This window comes from Mauremys reevesii, linkage group 3, assembly GCF_016161935.1.
Source record: "Mauremys reevesii isolate NIE-2019 linkage group 3, ASM1616193v1, whole genome shotgun sequence".
Taxonomy (NCBI): domain Eukaryota; kingdom Metazoa; phylum Chordata; order Testudines; family Geoemydidae; genus Mauremys; species Mauremys reevesii.
The window spans coordinates 62,894,745-62,920,628 of NC_052625.1; the positions used below are offsets into that span (position 1 = coordinate 62,894,745).

The 25,884-nt window shown below is 42.2% G+C and overlaps 1 protein-coding gene across 2 annotated transcripts in view; it reads right to left on the minus strand.

Moving 5' to 3' along the window:
- The window catches only part of ZFAND3 (zinc finger AN1-type containing 3), a 230,188-nt gene extending 215,012 nt beyond the window's left edge, over positions 1–15,176 (minus strand). For both annotated transcript variants that reach the window (XM_039531511.1, XM_039531510.1), the window contains exon 1: positions 15,051–15,176. In XM_039531511.1, coding sequence (XP_039387445.1) covers positions 15,051–15,121 — 71 coding nt within the window. In that variant the 5' untranslated portion in view covers positions 15,122–15,176. The remainder of the gene's footprint in view (positions 1–15,050) is intronic.
- Between the last annotated feature and the right edge of the window lie 10,708 nt (positions 15,177–25,884).

A 25,884-nucleotide genomic window follows, 5' to 3' on the forward strand; every position in this document is an offset into this window, starting at 1 on the left:
AGGTTCGTCAATTGCTGTTTCTGCAGTGTTGCTGTTGAAACGTTAAAGGCAGACTGTCAGGATAAATCATCTTGAGATAAAGGTTATCTAAGGGTAGTTTTTTCTCCAAGACAAAAAATGCTTTGAGTAATTTAAATATGATGTCATTAATATACCTATTAAAAATATGAATTGGTTTGTTGTAAGAAATGAGAACAGTAAAAATAATTTTAAGAAGTGATTAAAAATATTTAAGAACCCAGAGTCCACTAGCTGATAGAGCCAAATTTGAATAAGAAGATCACAGGGGAGTCTTGTTCAGTAGTGGGCTGACCAGGGAGACAGACCAATACTAAATCACAGAAATCAAGGCCAGGACAGACACATAGTCATAGGGCCCAATGCTACAAACCCTTATGCAGGTGATTAACTTTACTCAAGTGAGAAGCCCAGGTGATTTCAGGATCATAAGAATAAGGGACAAATTATTAAAAGTGAAGTAATTATATTAAGATTGTTACTTTTCACTATGCTATTTACTTCCACTATTCAAGTTGAGTGATGCAGAAAAGAGACTAGTCAATTTCCCCTTCAGGTTCTCATATAGTACCACAATACTGCTCAGAGATTATTTCTATTTGCTGTGGTGTTGTAACTATGTTGGTACCCGGATATATAAAGATATTACCTTACCTACCTTGTCTCTCCTATTTCTTTTGGTATTTTAAAATTAATGGAAACATTTTTACTGGTCTTAGATTTTACTCCCAGGTGAGATCTAATATTTATTACTTGCATTCCATTCTCTTTAATGGAAAGAAAATCTGTTGCTGTACCAGCAAAGTACCTAAAGCTAAAGAAAGTTTTGCCCAGAAAAAGGAAGAAGAGCATCTTTCCTCCAGGCGCCATGCAGTTTTTAGTAGAGCCACCAGCTTCCAGGTCATTAGGGGAGGAATTGCTAAATTAACCAGTTCAACTTTTTGGGCATGCACGCACCAAAATGTAAACAATTGAAACAGATACTTATGTAAGAAAATCGAGGGGAGGGGGGGAAATAGAGTCCTAAACCATGTTCTCCTTTATTTTTCAAAGGCGGAGGGGACAAGTCGGGCCTGGTGGCTTGTCACTGGATGCCTGTGGTCCTCTATTTCAAATAGTGCACATCCTCAAAAGGTGCAAAACCTCAGGGCAAGGTATTCTTGAACTTAATGTATGCAATGATTGCCTATTCAAAAAAACAACAGTCAAGGAGTGCTGGCATTGATGGGGAGTGCAGGGAACATCTGGGCCATGACAGACCTGTTAGGTAAAGCCTGACTGGTCCATCTTTACATTGTTTGGTTGCACACTTGCAGAGAGGAACATGCTTATTTAAAAGGGTAAAATGTCAGTAGAGACCATGGATTTTGAATGTTTAACTTGAGACATCTCAGATCTGAGTTTCAAAAGTGCTGAGTATTTACAATTCCAACTGAAGTCAATCAGACCTGTGCATGCTAAGCACCTTGAAATTAGGCCCTCAGTGTTAAACTGGACTCTAAAGAACAAGCAACCAACATTAGTGACCATTTTTAAAAACGTGTTAGTTATTTCAAACTCTGCAAAGGTTGTATACACTGAAGGCCATAAATACAGAATATGGATTTTTTAAAATGAAACTATTCAAGTTGCCAGAGTACAAGAGAGTGAACACTTTAGAATGGAAAACTTTTATATATATTTGCATAAGTTTGTCTAAATACAGTTTTGGGTCTGAAATGAGGCATAATAATTTTCAGTCCATAATAGGAAACAGAGAAAATTATGAGCCACCAAAGAGAGGACTTTATGACATCAACAGGACCTCTCACTACAATAAGATCCCAGTAATTCAGTTGCCTGTTTATATGTGCATGCATGCCATAAGGCGTAACATTGCACCTCCACCCCCCAGTGTAAGCAGGGGTACTAATACCAGAACTGCACAGCTACAGCCCCAATGCCATTTGGCAGACTTTATTATTATTATTTTTGAACTTGTGGTTATTTCCTTTCCATACCAATGTTTTTCGCTGGCACTGTATAATTTAAATTAGAGCTGTACCTGTAAATGACTGAAGTTTAAATATAAAAGATATCCTAGAACAGAAGAGGGATTTTTGTTAATGTAAAGCAGTTAGGGATGGTATGTAAAGCTTCAGCCGACTGACCTTTTTAGATGAGATGTCATCAGGCAACTGAGTTCCTAACCCATGAATCTGGAGTTATTGTTATAAGGATAGGAGATGGTATTTTAAATATTTTAATTTATTTTGAAAGAATGAAGTCAGAGTGGTTTACTGTACAATGACACACACTGCATTGTCTCTTCCTTTTACTCTTTGGGTATGGCTACACTTGCGAGTTGCAGCGCTGGTGGAGGCTTTCCAGCGCTGCAATTAGTAAGTGTCCACACCTGCAGGGCACATCCAGCACTGCAACTCCCTGGCTGCAGCGCTGGCCGTACACCGCACTCAGCATGGGGAATAAAGATTGCAGCGCTGGTGCTGCAGCGCTGGTCATCAAGTGCGGCCACACACCAGCGCTTTTATTGGCCTCCAGGGTATTAGCAGATATCCCAGAATGCTTTTATAAATTACTCTCTTTGTTTTGTTATGCAGCCTCTCTTTGTTTTGTTGTGAACTCGTAGCTCCGTTGATCCCGGAGCTGCTTATCTACAAACACAGCTCCTGTTTGCTGTGATCAATCTGGGAACAATCAAATGAGATAATGAGGCAGGCAGGGAGTGAGTGTTTGCTTGACAGAAACGGGGCAGAGGGGAGAGAGGGAGTCCGTTGGCTGCAGGCTGTTTGCAGTTAAGAGTTAAGGGTAAGGGATCGGGAACATGTTCTGATTTTTCAAGGCAGGAAGCTAAACACACAGTGTTGGCTCCAAAAATCCTCTCTCTCTCTCTCGCCCGCTCCCTGTCACACTATGCCCCACCCCACCCCACCCCCCTCTTTTGAAAAGCACGTTGCTGCCACTTGAACGCTGAGATAGCTGCCCATAATGCATCATTCCCAACAGCACTGCAAATGCTGCAAATGTGGCCACACACCAGCGCTGGTAGCTGTGAGTGTGGCCACACACCAGCGCTGGCCCTGCACAGCTGGACGACCAGCACTGCAACTACCAGCGCTGCAGATTTGTAAGTGTAGCCATACCCTTTGAACCTGTCCTTGCAAGTCATTGTGGCAGGACAGGAAGTGCTCACTTTTCACCTGGCAGCTCTCTCTAGCCTTGCCTGTATTACTCACATGAGAACACAAATAGTAAAATGAGATACTATAGCACAGAATAATGGATAATAATGGGATCCTATCTTCATCGTGGAGTGCTGTAAAAACTTCTGAGACTTGCAGATATGTAATGCAGGCAGTTCTTGCTCTTCTGCTCTGCATTTATGACAGAGAGTCGTAGAAATGGAGGAATGGAGGCAGAAGTTAAATAACTTTCCCACAGTCATGTTACAAATCAGTGTCGGAGCCAAGAATATACCCAGCCCTCTGGTCTAGCCACTAACCCAAGCTCCTTCCTCCCTTTTAAGTTTCATGGGAGCTTCCAGATCCTTCAGTCAAGTGAGGGATATTCTAAAACTGAAGAAGGGAAACAGGATAAGTTGGAGAAATCTGACTCGATTTTATTAGATCCCTTACTGCTCAGATTTTCAACAGCAAGTGATATTTTGGCAACAAAGAACAATGCCAAAGAACAGCATTAGCATAAGCAAGCATTAATTTGCTGCAGTCTGAGATTCTTGTGCCCAGACATGCCCAAATAAAATGTTTGGGTGACATGTACATTCAACTACTCTTATTCTAACTGGTCTACAGCCACCAGTCTCTTGTGATATATGGAGAAGGGAACAAAATACCCTACTGTTTCTACAGCATACTCACACTTGTGGGTGTGGTACACAGGTTGAAAATTAAAAAAAGAGATAGACCTGGTGTCCAAAAGAGATACAGCTATTCAACCAATAGAAACTACCAGTACTTGCAAAAGAAACAAAAGAACTGTTTAGCAAGCATTAAATGGCACACTACCTACATCTAACATCCATCTAAATAAACAGAGGAGCGTGCTATCAGAAAACATAAGAGAAATTACAAGCATTAAAAAATATTCCATCTTCCTCCCACAGGCAATTATGAGACTCGGAAAGTTTTCTTGCAAACTAAAAAGGAGTCAACTTGCATCAAATTAACTGAATTATTTCTAAGGCAATTTCATTTATTTGTACATAAGTATTAAATGCAGAACCCCACTATTCAGCAAAAATACTGGAAGATTTCAAATGTAATTATAAATTGCTTTCTACACAACATTCAAAAAATGACAAGTTAGCATATAGGGAGACTAAGAAGCATATTTTGATCATCATAAATGCCCTGCATTAATTATACCAAAACCAACTACTCATTCCATGTTTGAGAAAGATTTCAGGAACCCCAAGCCATGACCAGTTTTTCAGTCTTCTGAAGGAGACTGAATAGGTTTCAAAAATTTTCTAGTATAAGATTTTCCTATACAAAATTTGAACAAAGATTGACACAGGATCCAACACTGATACTGGAGCAAACTTTTTATGGGAAGGGCTCAAAAAGACTCTTGCTCTTTCAATGTAGCATGGACTCAAAATCAATTCTAAAAAGGAAACCACTGGATGTAAAACTGATGAATGCTCTATTAAAGCTGTACCAAACTAAAATCAGAAAGTTATTTTCTGGTACCAACCATTGTTAAAATACTATCAATTAAAAACCAAAAGTCATTAATAAATCAACACATGTTAACACACACCGAGTCCAGCTTTAGAAACTGAGTGGGATAAGGGGGGGATTGTTTGGCTTTTTTAAATTATTTAGCATCCCAGTGTAAAGATTGGATGAAGTTTTCCAGAATGGTCCAAATCTGTGCTAAGATTTTCTGGGTTAAAGAGAAAAAAAAGAAAAAGAAAAAAAAACTGTTCTCCTAAAAACCCAGTGAACTAATTTTGTCACTGCTATATTTTTTCCATTCTTGATGCACACTAAAAAGTAACACCAGTGCATTTTTTAAATAAAAGACATTACTTTGTCTAACATTAAAATCAACACCTGCTCCTGCAAGCTGTCATCAGCAATATCAGGCCTAAGATTTAGCTCCTTTCTCAAGCTAAAAATGTGTTTCAATGACCTGCAATTGATTTTTTTTTTTAAACAAAACATATAATTGATTCTCCAACAAGCTAGACTGCATGATATTGATGACATCTTGCACCAAAATAGCATCTAATCAACAGCTAGGATAACCATGCAATATCAAATACTGCGGGATTCCTCTGTAAGTGAGACAACTTTACATACTTTAAAAATACATATGCAACTTACTCAGACATTTTTCACAAACAGCATATAATTAGAGATCAAAACATTGCTGTCATGGTGACAAGGCCAATCTCTGTAATATGTGCATATTGTGAAAGCTGATCTTGTTTTAGTGATTAAGCCAAATGAGACAGGACTTTGGATTCTCTATGATAAAGAGCTATTCTGTATTTTTCTAACTGCTCTCACTCTAGTTCTGCTTATTTCTTTTTTTTTTTTTTTTTTTAATAAAAAGATACTTTGAACTTCTATAGCAATTTTCATTCAGGAATCTCAACGTGCTTTACAAACATTAGTGGCATGATAGATAAACATACCCATTTTAAAAGGACAAAACCAAGGCACAGATGTTAAGCAGCTCATCCAAGGTCACAGATTATGTCTGTTAAAAAAATGGGAATGGAATTCAGGAGTTCTATCAGTTTCTTACTAAAGTCATCAAATAATGCTCCCGGCTCTTTTTATCAGTTTGCCTGGTTGCTTTTTAAAACTGCTTTAAAACAAACAGTATGCACGCATGACCATGTGTACAATCAGCAAAGAATCCTGTGGCACCTTATAGACTAACAGATGTTTTGCAGCATGAGCTTTCGTGGGTGAATACCCACTTCTTCGGATGCAAGCATCTGCTTGCATCATCCGAACCAAGGTATTCACTCCTCAATGCATGCTGCAAACTCTCTCTATCTATAGGGGATCAGGCTCTTTTCTACAGAACCAGACTAACACGGCTACCCCTCTGATACTTGACACCATGTGTACAATTTATTCTCTACAGAAGAGTCTGCATAGAACAAGTGTTTTTTATCCTTTTTTATTAATTTATTTATTTAAAGCCATTCAAATTGGGCAAAATACATTTTTTTGTAAAAACAAGCTTTTATAAAACCCAAGTCCAACAGAAATGTTTTCAAAATTATTTAAATGCCAATAAAAACAGTCTTTTTAAAACAAATAAATATTTCCCTGAAGCGTTTACAATCCAAACACTGCAGCACTCAGGACTTGAAACCTAACTGCCTGCATTGATCTCCAGTGTTCAAGTTAAGAGAATGCAAGAAGTGAGCAGGATAAATAGCAAAAAGTGAACAGGATGCTTAGGATTCTGTTTTAATAACCTAAGGCAGTGGGGTTCCCAAACTGTGGACTGTCAGAACATCAGGAGCCCACAGAATACTTGCTGGAACTAAAAAATAATTAAATACTTTTCTAACATACTCTTCCATGTTCACAGGTGCTGTAGTTGCCACATGGATGTTATTCAATTGCCAGTGAGAAAAGCGATGGTGGTGCACACAATTGTGAATGGAAGAGAAAGCATCTGAGTCAAGCTCTCCATTATGAAAGTAATCCTTACTACAAACATTTGAAAAAACTCTTCATTTAAGGCATAATTTGTAACACAGCTAAAGGACTGTTTACACTATATGGGACCAATCCTATATTTCTTGTGTACTTATGATTCCCAATTACTTCAATGAATGCAGGATTTGGCCATATGATTTTTTTAATATGATGGTATCTCTAAAATCTGAAGTAGTAGTTGGCTGTTTTTGCATGAGTCTACAGACACTACTCAAATTCTACTGGATGCCACTGTCAGCTCTGGCACCTAAAACAAACCTCTACCTGAAATCATAAGGTTCTAGTCATCCACACAGAGGCTTCATTTTCAGAATCATTTTGCATTTGTCACTGGCAATGTCTCCACCTATATTTGTCCACATATTCTTTCAGGCCCCTGTGGGTCATTTTGTTTTATAAATAATAGATCAGGAAATACTCAGACCTGGGACCTTTTAGAATGTTTCGCATCTGGAGAAGCCAACTGTCACCCCACAATCACAAGTCCCATTTACAATTTCTTCTAAAAATCATAACAGGGCTCTTTATCAGTAACCCCTGCCCATACTGCACTGACAGGAAAAAGAATATCCACTTAGTCATTTGAGTAAGACAAGTGGGAGGCGTGCCATTTTCTTTTTTAAAAAGGGGGAGAGGGGCAACAAGTCACACTAGTTCACTTCTCCACAGATTATCTGAACACATGGCTTCTTTCTGAGGTCCAAAAGAGGATCTCATCACATGATCACAATCAACATTATATACTTCTATTCACTGCAAGCCATTCTCCTAAAACATCTGCAGAATACGTACGCCAATGTACTTATTTTAGTTAACTAATCCATCTTCAAAAAGTGCTAATTTGAGAGGACAGGAAACAATCACGCTGCAGCTTCAGGCTCAGAATATAAACAGAAAAAAAGGACTGTTTTCTTATGAAAACATGGTACATCCATCTCTGATATATGCACTTAAGTGCTGCCAAAAGAGACTTGCATTTATCTGTAGATAAAGTAATCTAATTTCAAAGCCATTCTTAAATCTGAGAGAAATTTCGATGCCATGTCAATCAAAATATTCAAATCAAAACCAAGCTCCTCAATGAAAATATGTAACCGACTCATTTCATGACAGTAGCGGAAGTTGTGTGTTCTATGGCTAACTCCTTCCTTTGTCAAAAGGATGGCATGACTTAAGGAAGAATTAGCTTTTAAGTGTCCACTTTTCATTACTTCAAGGATGTAGTATTAGAATCCGTTGAGCTCCATTTTCAGAACAGTTTATATAAACATTTGAGAGAGTTTGGTGTCAACGAAGATAAATTTAAATATCCCTTTTAATTATGAAAGTTATGCTTACTTAAAACTGAGATGTACATTGACAACACTTTGTCTCATGGACTATATTCATTATAAGATTTTAGAAGAATTTGAAATGAACTGAAACACACCTCCAATTAAGTCAGTTGAATCAATATTTAAAGCATGACATATCTACAGCACAAAACCAGTGTCAGGTTCTTGAGTGATACATATTATACAGTTGTACAGTCTATTTTATTAAACAGTATAAAAACAGAAATATTTTGTACTTCTGACTATGGAGCAAATGTTAGCATTATTCAAGTCACAATACTTTCAACTTACCACAGTTTGAAAAAAATACCAGACACATACCATTCAGAAGCCAATAAGAAAGACTGTAGGTGGTCTAGGACAAATGACTTCAGTGCTCCCAAACTACTCCAAGCTTCACCAACTAGTAGAGTGAAAATGACTTGCTCTTTGTCAGTTTACATTCAGAAGATGATCTTTGCTACAATTTTTTCTACATGAAAGCTTGTATTATGGAGAAATTAATGGTTTAGGTGACTGGATTTTTCACCCCCTGGCTTAACTGGAGAGATGAACAGATCTCTAGTTCACCAAGCATACCAATGGGTTTCTTAAACCAGATTTTTCATATGCCATCTGTTTTCTGTTCATTTTTTAGAACAGCAAATTCAACATTTTTGCTTCGTCTACTCTCATTTTTGCTTCTCCAATTCTGAACTTACTAGTCCAAATGAAGAAGTTATTCCCTATATCCATAAAGAAGAGGTTTCTGTAGAGAAAGCTGATTTACTACTTCAACAAAATATGGCTCTATGTGATAGGCCAGCAATTTCCACTTCAATGGTTCAACTTCAGCAACTAATGTACTTGTGAAATATCAGCTTCAGGACTGAAGCTAAACTACCTTGTGGCAAGAATTCCACAGGTTGTGTGCTGTATTCAAAAGTATCTACTTTTATCAATTTTAAATTTACTATCTTTTGATGTAAGTGGATGTCCCTTGCATCTGACTTACTTGCTCTATATTACTTACTATATTATATGACTTACTTGCTCTATATTATTCATTATTTTATATAACTCTAGTTCAAAGAGAGAACATGATAAAAGAATCCCAAACTGTTTCATTTTCCCCTCATATTGAAAAATTCCCATGTCTCTGATCATTTTCAATATCTTCTATGATGAAACCTTATGCAAAGAATTTTAGTTTCTCTAAAGTGTCTTTATCATCCTTACTTACTTTCTTTACTTCCTGATAGTCCAGTGGATCAACCCATTCTCTTACACGGCTCCCTCCATTTCAATATAATACCTAACTACAAACCCATGAAGCTGGTGCAAGACAGAAAGTGGTGGAAAGACTTAATTCAGACCCATCTTTGCTGCTGAGACAATGGATGGAAATCAAAGAACAGAAGTGAATATCTAGCTCACAGCAACTGTTGTAAGGCCTTATTTATAAAGTGCTTTGAAACACTCATGTGGAGATACTAAGAGATCAGTGTTCATGAGTTCATATCTAGCAAACCAGAAATACTACATTCAAGTATTTGTCACACTGATACACACAAACACAAAACCAGATCATAACCACTAACTCAAGCCATGTTAATTACCCAGTTTAAGCCTTGTAAAGTGCCCCCTGATAGATGCCCCATAAACCTTTGTAATAAAATAAGCTGTCTCCTTTCTTTAAAAATCATGTTTTGGCTCTCCTATCAGAGAATGAGTTTTCACTTAAGTAAAAAAAAAAAAAAATAGTGATTCAAGGCAGTGATTTTTAAGCTTTTATGTTTTATGTTTTAAATCAATTCACCCCATTTAGTGTGAGGAAACAACAGTTTTGGTTAGAGCTAGACCTAAAGTAGGCTTCCTTGCCACAGCTGTGTCAATATACCTCAATTCTGACCCACAGCATCACCATCCACCCGCAGCTACTCCAATGCACCTCAACTTTGACCTACAGCATTCACTGCCATTCTAGTCCAGACTTCATTGAAGACTTTAGTGAACACAAATTGTAACAAGCTGTATGGTAGTTCTGATGTGAACTAGAACAAATCAACAATTCATTCTCTAATGGCTTGCTCCAGAACTTGAGGCCCCAGATAGAAAAGACACCACTAATCCACTGCACCACCTTCGTCCCAGTGGAAAAGCATTTTCACAGAAAGGTGTATATTTCTACTATGGTCTGTCTATTCAAGCCTGGTTTAAGCTGCAAGGATGTGGTGTTCTGGTACCAGTTAAAACAAAATGAAGCTTACAAAGGCACCTTTAGTTAGGTAAGGATGGGGACAGGTGTGGACTCCAGAAATTAGGAGGAGGTTTTTAAAATGATCACCCAGGGTCCTTGGAGAGAGAGAGAGAGAAAAAAAGCTTCAATCTCAAAGTTAAACACTGGCCAGAGAGAGCTTTGTTAAAAATCAAAGGATTTTCTTTTTTTAATATAAAAGAAACAACTTATTTGATTAGAAAAAAGGAATGCTTCAGTGATCCATAGTCAGAAATTAATCATGTAACTGAAATTTATATTCTGCTGATCAACTGCTTCATACTATATTAGACAATCATCAAAAGGGCCAGGTTAATGTGGCAGCAGCATGGCAATGTACTAACAATGAGAAGATTTAGATTCAGAAGTAAGCTCTGGATTCTCCCAGGACAGTAGAAAGCTTGGGGTTGAATGTGTTGTCATGTATAGGATGCAGGCAGTGTCAGTGAGAGGCAGGATAAGTGGTAATATCCTACAGAACCCCTGCTGGCCTGTTCTCAAAGCAGTATTACCATCAGCTTTGGCGGAGTACAGTACCCTTATAAGTTGCCAGAAATAAGATGGGATGAAACTAATCATACTGTGTTTTCAATCAACTTCCTGCTGGCAGCCACCATTTCAAGAATGGAATTCATTTGTTTTATGCTTATTAACATATTTCCTTCTTTTCTGGTTCTAAGGCATTGCATACAATACCTTCAATGTTGGTATGTGCTTTAGAGGAAATAAAAACATTCACTAGAACACAAATAAAGTTGTCAAGTGACTTCTCCCTTCCCCACAATCAACTCCTAGAAGTCCAACTGGTATTTCAGCTTATAATATTAACCCATGCATGTGACTGCTTAATCACAAAGGTCCCAGTCCTGCAATGAGCTCTGCACAAATGGATTCCTGTCCTTGTGTAGAGAAAGCCCTTCCAAAGTCAATGGGGATCTGCCCACATGATATCCAGAACAGGATTGGGTCCTAAATTTGAGCAAAACAGCTCTAGGTACCAAGAAAAATGGCTTGATTGGAGTATGTATGGCATAAGGTATACGTTTCTGAAATCTGCAGCTCTAAAAGAAAATAACCAATGCAATCTGTAGTCTGCGATTCCAAAAAGCAATTGAAAGAACGGAAGAAGTCCAGTACAACTGAAACCCCAAATGTATGTTGCAATGCTCACACTGCCTGAAACTCGACAAAGCTTATGACATGCTATAATAAAAGGAGGAAAGAATAGTGAAGGTATTTTGAAGATATTGGAAGCATAAATGCTTTAGTAAATGAAGTTCTAAGAGATTATTATAGACTAGGTTTGCAGATTTAGGCGGTCTGTTTGGATACCTGAAATTATTCATTAAAATGTAATGTTCAACCCAATGCTTCATTTGACCTAAAGGATTTAAAGGGATTGTTCCTTTTATTTTATTTTTTAAATGATGCATAAAGAATAAGTGAAAGGTATTTTTTGTTTTTCCCCCCTTAGAAAAAAGGAATGTCAAGTCTGGTCTTGCTAGAAGGCCTCTGAGAGCTTTCAGGGATTGTTACTGTGAGCTTTAACAAAGATTAACATTTATAATTGAAGTTAATCATTGACCTTAAATAGATGTTTAAAGAAAGTTTTACATATAGTCTGACAAAAAAATCCCTTCCCCCTCAGTTGTTCAGTTCGCAGTCTCTTGTATCATCACCATTTTACTAGTTTTCTAGTAAATATCCAGTACACCACCACAGAGTCTTCCAGCCTAGACAGGACCTAAATTTCTTATATAAAAACAAGCAAAAGTTTTTTTTAAACTCTTCAGACTTTTATGCATCAGACTGAGTATTGGCCTGTTAAACCCAGGGTTGTGAGTTCAATCCTTGAGGGAGCCACTTAGGGATCTGGGGCAAAATCAGTACTTGGTCCTGCTAGTGAAGGCAGGGTGCTGGACTCCATGACCTTTCGGGGTCCCTTCCAGTTCTATGAGATATACCTATCTCCATATATTATATCAGAAAGCAGCAACAAAATATGGAATCCTCCCTCCCCACCCCCCACTTTTGTACATCACATCACTTTTTAAAATGTGTGTTTCCTGAACTCCTGACATCAAAGTTCACCTAAAGACAGATTTTAATGCTAGGACCAACTGTAAGTATTTTTACATAAAAGGCCTTCTTTATTTGCAACGCTCCTTTTCACATTTTTCTTACTATGCCAAATGTTTGTGGATTACTGTAGAGAACATTCACTTTAGGCAACAGCTAGTACTAAACATTACACAGAACTTCTATGTTTCACCACATGAAAATAATTACAACCTTTTCATATTTAGCCAAGACCAACTTCCTGGACTGCAGACTAGCCCATTGGCTTAGCATACATTGTTCTACCACAACAGTGATTCAGGATCAAGGGCTGCCTTGAGAGAAATTTTGATAATTAGACTAGTGAGGAACAGGGAACATTGAACAGCCAGAGATTTCTGAGAGAAAAAAGAGTGAGATGTGCAGTACCTACTGCCTGTCCACTAATACAAGGATCAAAATTCCTCCCAAGGCTGGTGATAAGCTGCCTTTCCACTAGGAGGACTTGCCAGCATAGCTACAGCAGTACAGCTCTATCAGCAAACCATTTCTAGTGTAAACAAGGACAAAGAAAATGAGGACACGTGTGTCTTCAGGGATCAGACCTACACATGTACACAAGCCAACCACTCTACAGGACGCTTAACAATGTCAGCCTCTGATAACTCAATGAGGAAAAGTCTAAGCCTCTGATAAAACAAATCTTTTTCTTTTCTTTTCCCTCTGATAAAGTATATTTGTGTTCTGGAAAGGTGTCAGATTGACAGAACGTGAAACTAAAACCCTGGTAGAGAAGGTGAACTTTTCCATACCATTCCACTGCCAATGTACTTCAACCCTGCTGGAATTATATCCCTTCAAAAGGGGGCAAATTAGTCCTAATTGTGATGGGTGTTTATGTGATGGGGAGAAATATCCATCAATATATAGGCAGCATCTTTAAAGGGCCATTTTCTTCATAGCCTCATTTCACCATTTGAGGCACCAGATTTTACAATACTCTGATGTCACAAACATAGGACACTGAACTCAATACAAAGTTCAGCATGAAAAGAGCTGTGAGCTGAAGTTGTCATAACTCCTTCAGTGCCTTTGTACATCATCACTGATCACAGAAGCCAGCGCATCATAATGGAAATAGTAGCAACGCTTTTTTAGTCATGTTATAGAAAGCATGAGGCATAAATACAGGGGCCTAGTAAATCAAAAATAAAATAATTTACTGTATATTTACAATATGCCTTGTAAGTTCACTCCCAATGGAACCATCGTATTTGTCAAAGTTCAGACTTGTATCATAACTCACAAATGGGATTTAATTTAGAATTCTGCCATTCCAATAAAATCAAAGGTAGCCTATTGATAAGTGACAGCTCTAAATCACTCTTAATATGCGTCCTTCTGCTCCTCCAGAGTACCTTAAATCGTATTATATAAATCCCAAGAAGGTACAGTCATAGACAGGTATAAATCTCAGGTGGACTCCCACAAGTCTACCCAGTTACATATCCTTTGAACACTCCATAAATAAGAACTTTAGGGACCTACATCTTCACCACACATATTAAAGACACTTTTTGTCCATGTCTCAGCCAGCACATTCCATATGTCACAATATATCTGCTAAAAACCGATAATGGAAACATTATTACCAGGCATGGCCCTGGAGAGTGAAAAAAGAATCAAATGGGCAGTTATGTTTTTTTTCCTCCAGCACAGAGGAATGACATTTCCCTCTAAAAAAACAGGATTAGCCAGCAGATGACATGGACCATCCCTAGCATGAGGCCTGCTGGGAAGGTTTTATAAAGTGGTAACATTCTATATTGCTATTCATATATACATGGCTGTATATGGCTCTTTACAGACCTAAAACATGACAGACTGAAAGGGGACCTAAGTTACATGCTAGCCATATCTATGAAAGGCTGAAATTCTTGAAAGAATTAAAGAAAGTTGCCTGCTTGCCACTTTGCTGATGCCACTATTATTCCACCTGGGGGCTCAGAAACAAGGTGTGTTAGTTTAAATTAAACTGAATATCTAGAGGGATGGGCAGAGAGAGGCATTGAAGCTGCTCCCTTCAGGAAATTCTCTACAATTTCTAACAGCCATGGGGGAGGCCACACAAAGGTCTCAAAGCTGTGGGGGGAGTGGGAAGGCAGTAACACATGGGGATGACTGAATACTAATAATGTGATAACTAATACAAGCCACAAACACACACAGATGGGGACCCCACTACAGAGAGCTATTCAATATCTCGAAACGAGAATACAGACGGGATATTTTGGGATCATTTAGCTGCTGTCGCCACCCCTACTAAGCCACTTGTACTTGTAAATCAGGAGCCTGCCACCCCCTCTGTGATGCAGCAAATACAGTCACATGCCTGGGGGAGGGGCCCCTCTGACAGGGGAAGCCCCCCCGCCGCACAGCAGGGGCCACACGCCACTGCCCTGAAGCAATCCAGACTGGGGTGGGGTAAGGGGGGTGGGGTGGCTCAGCCTTCGTGACAGGCCCGAGGGGAGACCAATAATCGCGGCCCCAACCTGGCTCGCCGTCCCTGGCCTGAGTCACCAGGCCCGGCTCTGCTCCTGCCCAGCCCCACGGTGTAGCCCAGACCCCGGCCTCCTCCCCCGGGCCTCACCCCTCCCGGGCCGCACTCACCCCCAGAATCCGCAGGGGCACCGGGGCGGCAGGCTGGGCGCCTTGCTGCGCTCGCTGCCGGCGTCTCCCATGGCAGGGCCGAGTCTCCGGCGGGGCCGCGTCGCCGGGGCGGGGGGTCGCTGGGAGCGGAGGGTCCGGGGCTCGGAGCCGGGATTCCAGGCCGGTCAGCTGGAGCCGGGCGCTACCACCGCAGCGGCCGCGGAGGGGACGGAAGAGGAGCAGCAGCCGCGCCCGGCGAGGCCTGGGGGGACACTGAGCTCCGGACGGCGCCCCTCCCTCTCCGCGGCGGCTGTGACGAACCTACTCTTGCCGCGAGCCGGACGCACCCCCTGACCCAACAATAGCCCCAGCGCCTCTCCCCGTGGTGCGCGGGGTGGTATCGCCCGGCCGCTGGCTCAGGTGGGAGTGGCGCGTACCATCCTCCTGCGGTGGGGGAGGTTGGACTAGAGCAGGGGCGAGGGCCAGGAGACGGTAACTGCTAAGGGAGCCGATAGCCGGGAGTAACGAGTCGCATCCGCCCCCAGAAGGTTCAGGGGCAGCGGGGACAACAGAAGTACCTAGGGAGGCCTCCCTCCCACCACATGTACGAGGTGGTACGGCCCGGGAAGATGGACCTCGGCCTGAGAAACGGGGTGAGGGTTGGCGGGTGGCGCATGCGCGAGGAGAGGGAACCCGGAAGTGGGAACGGACGCGCCTTGTCCCGGGAGGTTCCCCCATCTGAAATCCAGCCCGGGCATCCCCCCCACCGCCCCGGCGGGCTCGTGACTGAGAGCGGGTCTGCGGGCCCGGACTCCTGGGTTCTGCCTCCGGACCCCCGCCCCGCGTGTGACCTTGGGCTGGTGCTGCGGCCGGTTCGCTCCCGGGGGTGCCCGACTCTGTCTCTCATCGATCCTCTGAACCATTTCCCGCAAGACCCAGGGTCTTTGTCTGCCTCGGGGCGCTCGTCCTCCAGCTCCAGTCCAGACACCACCACCACCCCCCCAACACGCCCCACTGCTTAGCGAGGCTTTAAAGACCCCGTAGGTGTGTCTGGGAACTCGTTGTTCCGCACGGTTTGGACATACAGGGTCCCTTCCTTTCTCCGTCCCCCTGCGAGTTTCGTTGCTTTCTGACAGGCATTGGACCATCTGTCATCCTCAAAACTTTCCCCACTCCGTACCCCAAATTCTGCCAAAAGGCACCGAAACCATCCAGAGGTGACTGGTTTAAATGTAATTTACATTTAATTTTAATCTGCCAGAGGGGTTACCCTCTCCACCATTTGTACTTTGCAAGTACAGAATCAGATTAAATTTGGCCCCCAAATGTAGGTGATGTAAGAACAAACCTATACAAATCTAAGACCACAACAGATATTTCTGAGCAATAACTGTTAATTTTCAATTGCAGTGGAACAGAATTTTTTGTTAACAAATATTAATGTAGTATTTGCTACTGAAAGTGCAGCACTGTACAAATGATTTGTGGTGTCTATAGTTATGATTTTGTCTTCTGCATATTGCATCCTTAAGATTAAAGATTACTTGCTTGTCTATTGGGAGCAGGGCTGAGGAGATTCAAGATTGTGTATCTTACAAGATGAGAGAGAGAGACTTTGCTTTCGCTTTCCTGGACACTTTATAATTTTTCTTTGTTTTCCTTGATGTAAAATAAAAATAATATAGACTGAAAATGCATATTTTTCCTTTATGTATGGCAGACATAACACACTGCACATAAAAAACCCCACCTTAAACTGACATTGAAGAAGTAAAACTGACTAGTCTTTCTTCTTGTCTGAGCTGAACAAATTGCAAAAAGTAAAGCAACATAAACAGAAGAGTAAATACATTTTTTAAATAAGCAGTTACAAGTTTAGAGCACTCTAGCTCTACAAAAATGGGAGGTTCTAGCATTTAAGTATTTGAACTGGAGGTCAGGAGACCTGGATTGTATTTGTCACGTAGACTTGATGTGTGGTCCCAAATAAGTGACCACCTTGGGCTCTGTGTACTTCAGTTTATCCATCTGTGAAATGGGAATAATGATACTGACCCACTATTGTAAAGGATGAAAAGTGCTATGTAAGTGAAAAGTATTAGTATTATGATTAACAATATAAGGTAATTTTAATATAGTTTATTATGGAGGTGCTGGTTGCAAGTCCATAGTTAAGGTTTTTCTGTTTTGCATTTAAAGCAGGGATGGATTCAACCTTTTTATGTTATATGATAAATACAGCATATCATCTCCAGACTTACAGCACTTGCTCTTTGAGTACATGTACATCTGGTAATTAGTTCATAAATTACAAGGTAAAACTGGATCCTTTAAGAATTTTATCATCCTGTGTCTTTTCTTTGTCTTGAATTATCTTAACAATGGAGTAACACAAATACTTCATACTTTTTGTCTAATTAACGTTACTTGAAATTTTATATATAGGCTACGTTTTGAGAAATTAAATTGTAATTATGCTACATTATTAAAGATTGGTGAATCTAATCATGATTATATAGGCTACAGACAGGCTCAGGTCAACAATTTGGGTAACTCTTTATGTAGGGCCATTCTGACATCAGAGATAATTCAACCAGTCACCATCTTTCCTCTACAGCTAATTTGAATGCAACAATTTTATTGGTTGCAGTGACTGGTATGCAGGAAATAGAACACATGTCAAGAGTTTTTGCTCACAGCTTAACTAATCCAAAATGTCACTTCTCTTTAAAGATCCTGTGGCTGTATCCTAGCCTGGGCATCAGTGCTTGAAAGGTTCTTCATGGCATTGCAGCTTGAGCACCCCCGCATACTGAGGCAACATTGCCAGGAGAGCTGTGGCAGAAATGTAGTTATGAGCTCCTAAACAACAACATTGGGGCTCAGAGTGGGCTCTCCATCTATAAAGCACCAGTCTAACTCACACAGCACTCTAAACCAATAAGACAATTGCAAATTAAGAGCCAGATTCACCAATATGCTTTGGCTAGTTGCATTACTTTAGTGATGCATCATAACTGGCTGGTGCACTCTGGCTTTGGTGCCCATACTGGGGAATCTGTCCTTAAAAGTTATTTTTTAAATTACATGAAGTTCATAGTACAGATCTTTGTATCATTGGAAATATCACCTGGTAGAATTCTCTTTGGGTTTCTTGCTGTATCACTGAATGGCCTATGTAAATGTGCTATCCACCATTGTGGACAGGACCTGTAGCAGGTACACACCAGATTGGGGACAATGTAGAGCACTTAACTTTATGAATGTGCTTTGACCATACAATAGTTATGCTAAAGAGTAACTGCATCCTAAGGGAAATGACTTCTTTCCCCTTCCCTCTGCAAGGGGCTGGCATTGGGAGAATGGAAAATTCCCAAACAAGACAAAGTGACAGACATGACAAAAAATGGGTTTAAAAAGGACTCATGGAGAGGACTGAGGAAGAGAAGCCAGAAGCTTGGGCAAGAGGAAGAAAGGGGTTGGACTAGCCAAGCTAATAAAAAGCAAGCTGACCGAGGGAGAGGAGGCTTTATTTTTCAGAATACAAGCTGTATACTCAAGCGAAAGGTCTGGATCTTACAAAGGTCTCTGAGGCAAGCCCAAAGAATGCCCTGGAGCGGTGAGGAAACTGAGGCAGGGAAATTCAGGTAGGGTTTATTTTTTAGGGTCTATTTTTTATAGATCCATATATTTCTTGTATGATTAAAGGGCAACAGTGTGTTAGAATTCTGTGCAAAGTGTCTGTGTGTTATATGATACACCTACTGCATGGCCCCTTGAAAAGGTAAACCAGAAGGCTCACACCTTTGGTGGGATTCTGGGAAAGGATGTGTCTAAGCTATGGGGGAGTCTGAAGAGTCAGCACTGGTGCGACGGCTTGGGCAGGGACTGTGTGGTTGCTGCTCCCAGCATGGGATGCTAGATAGAGGATCTGCACCCAGAAAGTGTGTCTAAGGACCCCAAGAGATTGACAGTGTCTGGGCTCTGTTAGACTCCAGAGGCTTAAAATACCTGAGGAACTAGCAACCTGGTGAGTGCTTGACCAGATCTGTGATACTTGGATGAGTCACTTTAACCTCTCCGCCCCTCAATAAAATGGAGATCATGATACAAATTTCCTTTGTAAACTGTGTTGAGATCTACTGATGAAAAATGCTATGTAACCCAGCTAGCTATTATTTATTAGTATTATTATTAATTTATTACTAAACTTTCTAATGCTCAGTTTAGGGATAATTACAACATCCCCATAATGTTTTTACACTTAAGTTACTGATATGTGCACTCAATCTTAACACCATTTCAGTGTAGTATTTTGTCTGGGGAAATTGTATATCATGATTTTAACCTACCCATGTTATTTTAAGTCTTTGAAAAGATCTTAAGCTGCACCATATCCACAAATCCATGTTGAAACTATCATATTGGTCCACTTCAAACTTATGGGAACAAGTTGCTTGTGGTGTATCACTGTGGCAGAGGAACATACTAATCTTAGATATTTGAGCTCTTCTCCTCCTCCTCCTCTCTGTCTCAGTAAAGTAAGTGTGTGTGTGTGGTGGGGGGTGGGTGTGGGGGTATTGGGCTGACAGGAAATTAAGGTAGTTGATAACTGCACCGGAACCTAGTGTTCAGTGTGCTGTCTCCAGTAGGGCTCCCCTTGTGTCGCAGCCTTGACCTTCTGAGGAGCATTCTTAATAACTAACACTTTCTATAGCCCTTTTCATCCAAAGCTCCCAACAAATTTTATAAACTAACATACAAAGTGTGTGTATATATATAGGGATCACTTCACTCAGCAGTAGATGCATCCAAGGGCTGGGATACAATGTTGCAGTTATTTAACAGATTTCAGCAACACAAGAGTTTATGACAGGAGGTGAAGTAGAATACACTGTCCAATGGAAAAAGCAAGACCAGTTTTATTTTCTTTAGGTCAGTGGTTCCCAACCTTTTTTCTGAACTCCCTCTCCTGTGATGGACTAGCAGATGCCAGTGAACAGCTACCTGTCTAGAAAAGGAAAAGGAAAACAGCGTTTCAGCAAATTGACAAAGAAATGGAAAATTTATTTTTGATTCATTTTCTCCAAACATCTTACTTTAATAGTGCATTCAAGCTGGTTTGGATATTGTAGAATGTCAGACTTGGAAGGGACCTCAGGAGGTCATCATCTAGTCCAACGCCCTACTCAAAGCAAGACCAATCCCCAGACAGATTTTTGCCCCAGATCCCTAAATGGCCCCCCTCAAGGATTGAACTCACAATCCTGGCTTTAGCAAGCCAATGCTCAAACCACTGAGCTCTATAAGTATTGTCACATAAGCTGAAGTTTGGCTTAAGGTTCATAAACAAAGGGTCATGACAAGGTATGAAGTTGAGGGAAAGTGTGTAGGTGTTGGGTCAGGTCTTATTTAACATCAGTAATGATCTGGAAAATGGCAAACAACACTGAAGAAATTCACACATGATACTAAATTGGGAGGGGTTGTAAACATCAGGGTAGGCAGAAAAAATATGACAAGGGACCAACAGAGGGTTGACATATGGGCAGAATATAACAAAACGCAATTTGACCTGGACAAATGCAAGCAAATACATGTAAGAAAAAGTAATTAGAAAAACAGCTACTCAGTGGTAGAAAGAAAACTTGGAAAGCAATGATGCTGAAGGAGACTCTAGTGGGAAGCAATTTAGCACTATGGCAGCAAAATCAGCTGATGTAATTTTGGCACTGCATACATGAATCCATCATGAAATGGACAAGGAAAGTGATCAGCTCTCTTTATGAGACTCTGATGATGTCATTGCTATAATTCTGTATTAATTTCTGGGCACTTTCTTACAGTAAGATGCAGACAAATTGTTGGGAGTACACAGAAGAGCAACCAAAACAAATGAAGTCTGGAAGAGCTGAAATAGTTTGGCTAAGGAATGGTTACATTTGGGAAACAGGGCAACAGGTGATACCCATCTACTCATGTATGAAAGGTACAAACAAGGAGGGAAGAGAATTTTTCAAGGTAGTACAAGGGAGTTTAATAAAGGGATGAAGAAAAAGAACATTTAGGTTGAATATCAGGAAAATTGTATTAACCGAAGTCTGTGAGACTGTGGAATAGTCTCCCAAGGGAAGTGATTGTAGCTTCCCATTGAAGTCAGTGGGAGTTTTGTCTTAGATTTCCAGGGGAGTAGGAATGGCCCTAATGCATCAGTGCTGCAAGATGCTGTGTGCGTTTAGTTGCCACTGAAATCAATAGGAGTTGGGGAAATTCAGTGCTTCACATGATCAGCCTAAGTGACACCTCCCAGGCTCACGCTCAGACCGTGATGAGAGACAAATCTGTTCCTGATCTGGAAACGTGAATTGGCATAACTGTTTTTCAAACCTTCTCTTTGTCAAATCTGCTAGACAAGATTGTGCCTATACAAAATCAGACCATTTTTGTGGTATTTATTTTCGTACAAACACGATTGCTCAATTGAGGTACACATGCACAATCTTACAGTGGAGCAGGTGGAGTGTGTCACAAGTGCTGCACATCTTCCTTCCCATCTTAAGATCTAAATTACCATAAAATGAGAAAAGCGACTCATGTGGCGCCAATCTGTTAGAGAGTCTCTTCATCTGATTGAAATAATCACCACTTTCTATCCCACTCCAGTCAGCTGGTATCATTCTCCGTGAATTCCTGTCTCTTAGAAGATCCCATCTCTTAAAACCCTCTTCTGATGATGGCAAATATGAGAGCTTTGAAAGGGGCAGTAAACAGGACATGTGTTAATTGTAGTTCAGTGTTAGATCTTTCACAAAAAAGGTGTTAGAATGTAGAAAGCTAACTGAATTTTTCAGTTTGTCTCTCAGTGATGGCTGTGTTGGCTAACCATTAAGCTGGGACCAAACATTATTTATTGAATTGTGAGTCATGTAGAGTTGTGTTTGATATGAGACCTCCACAGTCATACCATCATAACACACAGGTGTCATTTATTTGAACAATAAAGGGAAGGAACATGGTTTAAGGAGTAGAGCATGGGGTTCAGAGTCAAGACTTCTGCATACTTTCTCCAGCTATAGCACTGACTCACTGGGCCAATAACTTTACTGCTATGTACCTTCAGTTTCCTTCTTTGTAAAATGGGGATGACCTACTGGAAGTCCTGACACACTCAAGGAATTATGATGTGATTGGAATAACAGAGACTTGGGATAACTCACATGGCTGGAGTACTGTCATGGATGGATATAAATTGTTCAGGAAGGACAGGCAGGGCAGAAAAGATGGGGGAGTTGCATTATATGTAGGAGAGCAGTATGATTGCTCAGAGCTCCGGTATGAAACTGCAGAAAAACCGGAGAGTCTCTGGATTAAGTTTAGAAGCATGAGCAACAAGGGTGATCTCGTGGTGGGAGTCTGACATAGACCACCAGACTGGAGGGCTGAGGTGGACGAGGCTTTCTTCCAGCAAGTAACAGAAGTTACTAGATCATAGGCCTTGGTTCTCATGGGAGACTTCATTCACCCTGATATCTGCTGGGAGAGCAATATAGCGGTGCACAGACAATCCAGGAAGATTTTGGAAAGTGTAGGGGACAATTTCCTGATCCAAGTGCTGGAGGAACCAACTAGGGACAGAGCTCTTCTTGACCTGCTGCTCACAAACTGGGAAGAATTAGTAGGGGAAGCAAAAGTGAATGGGAACCTGAGAGGCAGTGACCATGAGCTGGTCGAGTTCAGGATCCTGACACAAGGAAGAAAGGAGAGCAGCAGAATATGGACCCTGGACTTCAGAAAATCAGACTTTGACTCCCTCAGGGGAGTGATGGGGAGGATCCCCTGGGAGAATAACATGAGGGGGAAGGAGTCCAGGAGAGCTGGCTGTATTTTAAAGAATCCTTATTGAAGTTGCAGGAAAAAAACATCCCAATGTATAGAAAGAATAGTAAATATGACAGGCAACCAGCTTGGCTTAACAGTGAAATCCTTGCTGATCTTAAACACAAAAAGGAACCTTACAAGAAGTGGAAAATTGGACAAATGACCAGGGAGGAGCATAAAAATATTGCTCAGGCATGCAGGAGTGAAATTAGGAAGGCCAAATCACACTTGGAGTTCCAGCTAGCAAGAGATGTTAAGTGTAACAAGAAGAGTTTTTTCAGGTATGTTAGCAACAAGAAGAAAGTCAAGGAAAGTGTGGGCCCCTTACTGAATGAGGGAAGCAACCTAGTGACAGAGGATGTGGAAAAAGCTAATGTACTCAATGCTTTTTTTGACTCTCTCTTCACGAACATGGTTAGCTCCCAGACTACTGCACTGGTCAGCACAGCATGGGGAGGAGGTGACCAACCCTCTGCGGAGAAAGAAGTGGTTCAGGACTATTCAGAAAAGTTGGATGAGCACAAGTCCATGGGGCCAGATGCTCTGCATCGGGGGTGCTAAAGGAGTTGGCGGATGTGATTGCAGAGCCATTGGCCATTATCTTTGAAAACTCATGGCGATCGGGGGAGGTCCCAGATGACTGGAAAAATGCTAATGTAGTGCCCGTCTTTAAAAAAGGGAAGGAGGAGGATCCAGGGAACTACAGACCAGTCAGCCTCACCTCAGTCCCTGGAAAAATCATGGAGCAGGTCCTCAAGGAATCAATTCTGAAGCACTTAGAGGAGAGGAAAGTGACCAGGAACAGTCAGCATGGATTCACCAAGGGCAAGTCATGCCTGACTAACCTAATTGCCTTCTATGATGAAATAACTGGGTCTGTGGATGAGGGGAAAGTAGTGGACGTGTTATTCCTTGACTTTAGCAAAGCTTTTGATACGGTCTCCTACAGTATTCTTGCCAGCAAGTTAAAGTAATATGGGCTGGATGAATGGACTATAAGGTGGATAGAAAGCTGGCTATATTGTTGGGCTCAATGGGTAGTGATCAATGGCTCCATGTCCAGTTGGCAGCTGGTATCAAGCGGGTGCCCCAAGGGTCAGCCCTGGGGCTGGTTTTTTTTAATATCTTCATTAATGATCTGGACGATGGCATGGACTGCACCCTCAGCAAGTTTGCAGATGACACTAAACTGGGAGGAGGTGTAGACACGCTGGAGGGTAGGGCTAGGATACAGAGGGACTGTAGTGAGGCGGCCTGGCTCCCAGCCGCACCTGAGAGGGACGAGCCAGAACAGCCGCCACAGTGGGCGGAGCCACCGCCGCCTGTCCCCGCCCCCCAGAAGTCAAGGGGCGGGACAGGAAGTATAAAGGCCCGGCCCCAGCGCTCAGTTGCTGCCCGGCGGCTGGAGAGGACAGATGCTACGGACCGAGCTCCTGTTGGACCGAGCCTTCCCCGAGCCCGGTACCCTGAGGAAGGCTGGCCGAGCCTTCCCCGAGCCCGGTACCCTGAGGAGGACTGGCCGAGCCTTCCCCGAGCCCAGTATCCTGACGAGGATTGGCTGAGCCTTCCCCAAGCCCGGTACCCCGAGGAGCTGCCTGAGCATTCCCTCACCCCGCATCCTGAGGAGCAGCCTGACCTAGCCAGCGCCCCGAGGAGCCCATGGTGTGGGACCCTGCAGAAGACCCCAGAGATGAGCAGGTACCAATGGAGGGGGAGATGGGAAGTAGCCCGGGTGTAGCCGACCTCAGTCTGGCTAAAGCAGACGTGGAGCCGATGTCGGTGTGTTGCGGTCAGGACCCCACCGACACAGCAGCAGACTAACTGCCGCTGTTAGGGCCCCGGGCTGGGACACAGTGGAGTGGGTGGGCCTGTGTCCCCCCTGCCATCCCACTCACGGGTGGCAGTCTCCCCCTCACACCCATACTCAGGCCTAGAAGCCTGGACTTACCAGGGTTGCTCAGCTCCTGCCTGAGGACCTGAGCCCCTGAACTGCTGTGTTGTGGCTCAGCTCCTGCCTGAGGACCTGAGCCCTTGAACTGCTGGGTGTGTTCGCTCAGCTCCTGCCTGAGGGTCTGAGCCTGTGAATTACTGTTTGTTGCCCCGCCCTGACCTAGGGCTTGGGGGTTTAAGAGGCTCTTTGTGCTGCTCAGCCCTGCCTGAGGCCTGAGCCCGTGTGCTACTGCTACTGCCCGTGTGCTACTATTCACTGCCCCGCCCTGACCTAGGGCTTGGACTCTGGGGACCGAACTGCTTGCTAGCCTCCTGTAGTGAGGCGGCCTGGCTCCCAGCCACACCTGAGAGGGCCGAGCCCCCACACCGGACTCTTACAGGGATCTAGAAAAATTAGAGGATTGGGCCAAAAGAAATCTGATGAGGTTCAACAAGGACAAGTGCAGAGTCCTGCACTTAAGTCAGAAGAATCCCATGCACTGCTACAGACTAGGGACCGAATGGCTAGGCAGCAGTTCTGCAGAAAAGGACCTATGGGTTACAGTGGACGAGAAGCTGGATAGGACTCAACAGTGTGCCCTTGCTGTCAAGAAGGCTAAGGGCATTTTGGGCTGTATAAGTAGGGGCATTGCCAGCAGATCAAGGGACATGATCATTCCCCTCTATTCGACATTGGTGAGGCCTCATCTGGAGTACTGTGTCCAGTTTTGGGCCCCACACTACAAGAAGGATGTGGAGAAATTAGAAAGAGTCCAGCAGAAGGCAACAAAAATGATTAGAGGGCTGGAGCACATGACTTATGAGGAGAGGCCGAGGGAATTGGGATTGTTTAGTCTGCAGAAGAGAAGAATGAGGGAAGATTTGATAGCTGCTTTCAACTACCTGAAAGGGGGTTCCAAAGAGGATGGATCTAGACTGTTCTCAGTGGTAGCAGATGACAGAACAAGGAGTAATGGTCTCAAGTTTCAGTGGGGGAGGTTTAGGTTGGATATTAGGAAAAACTTTTTCACTGGGAGGGTGGTGAAGC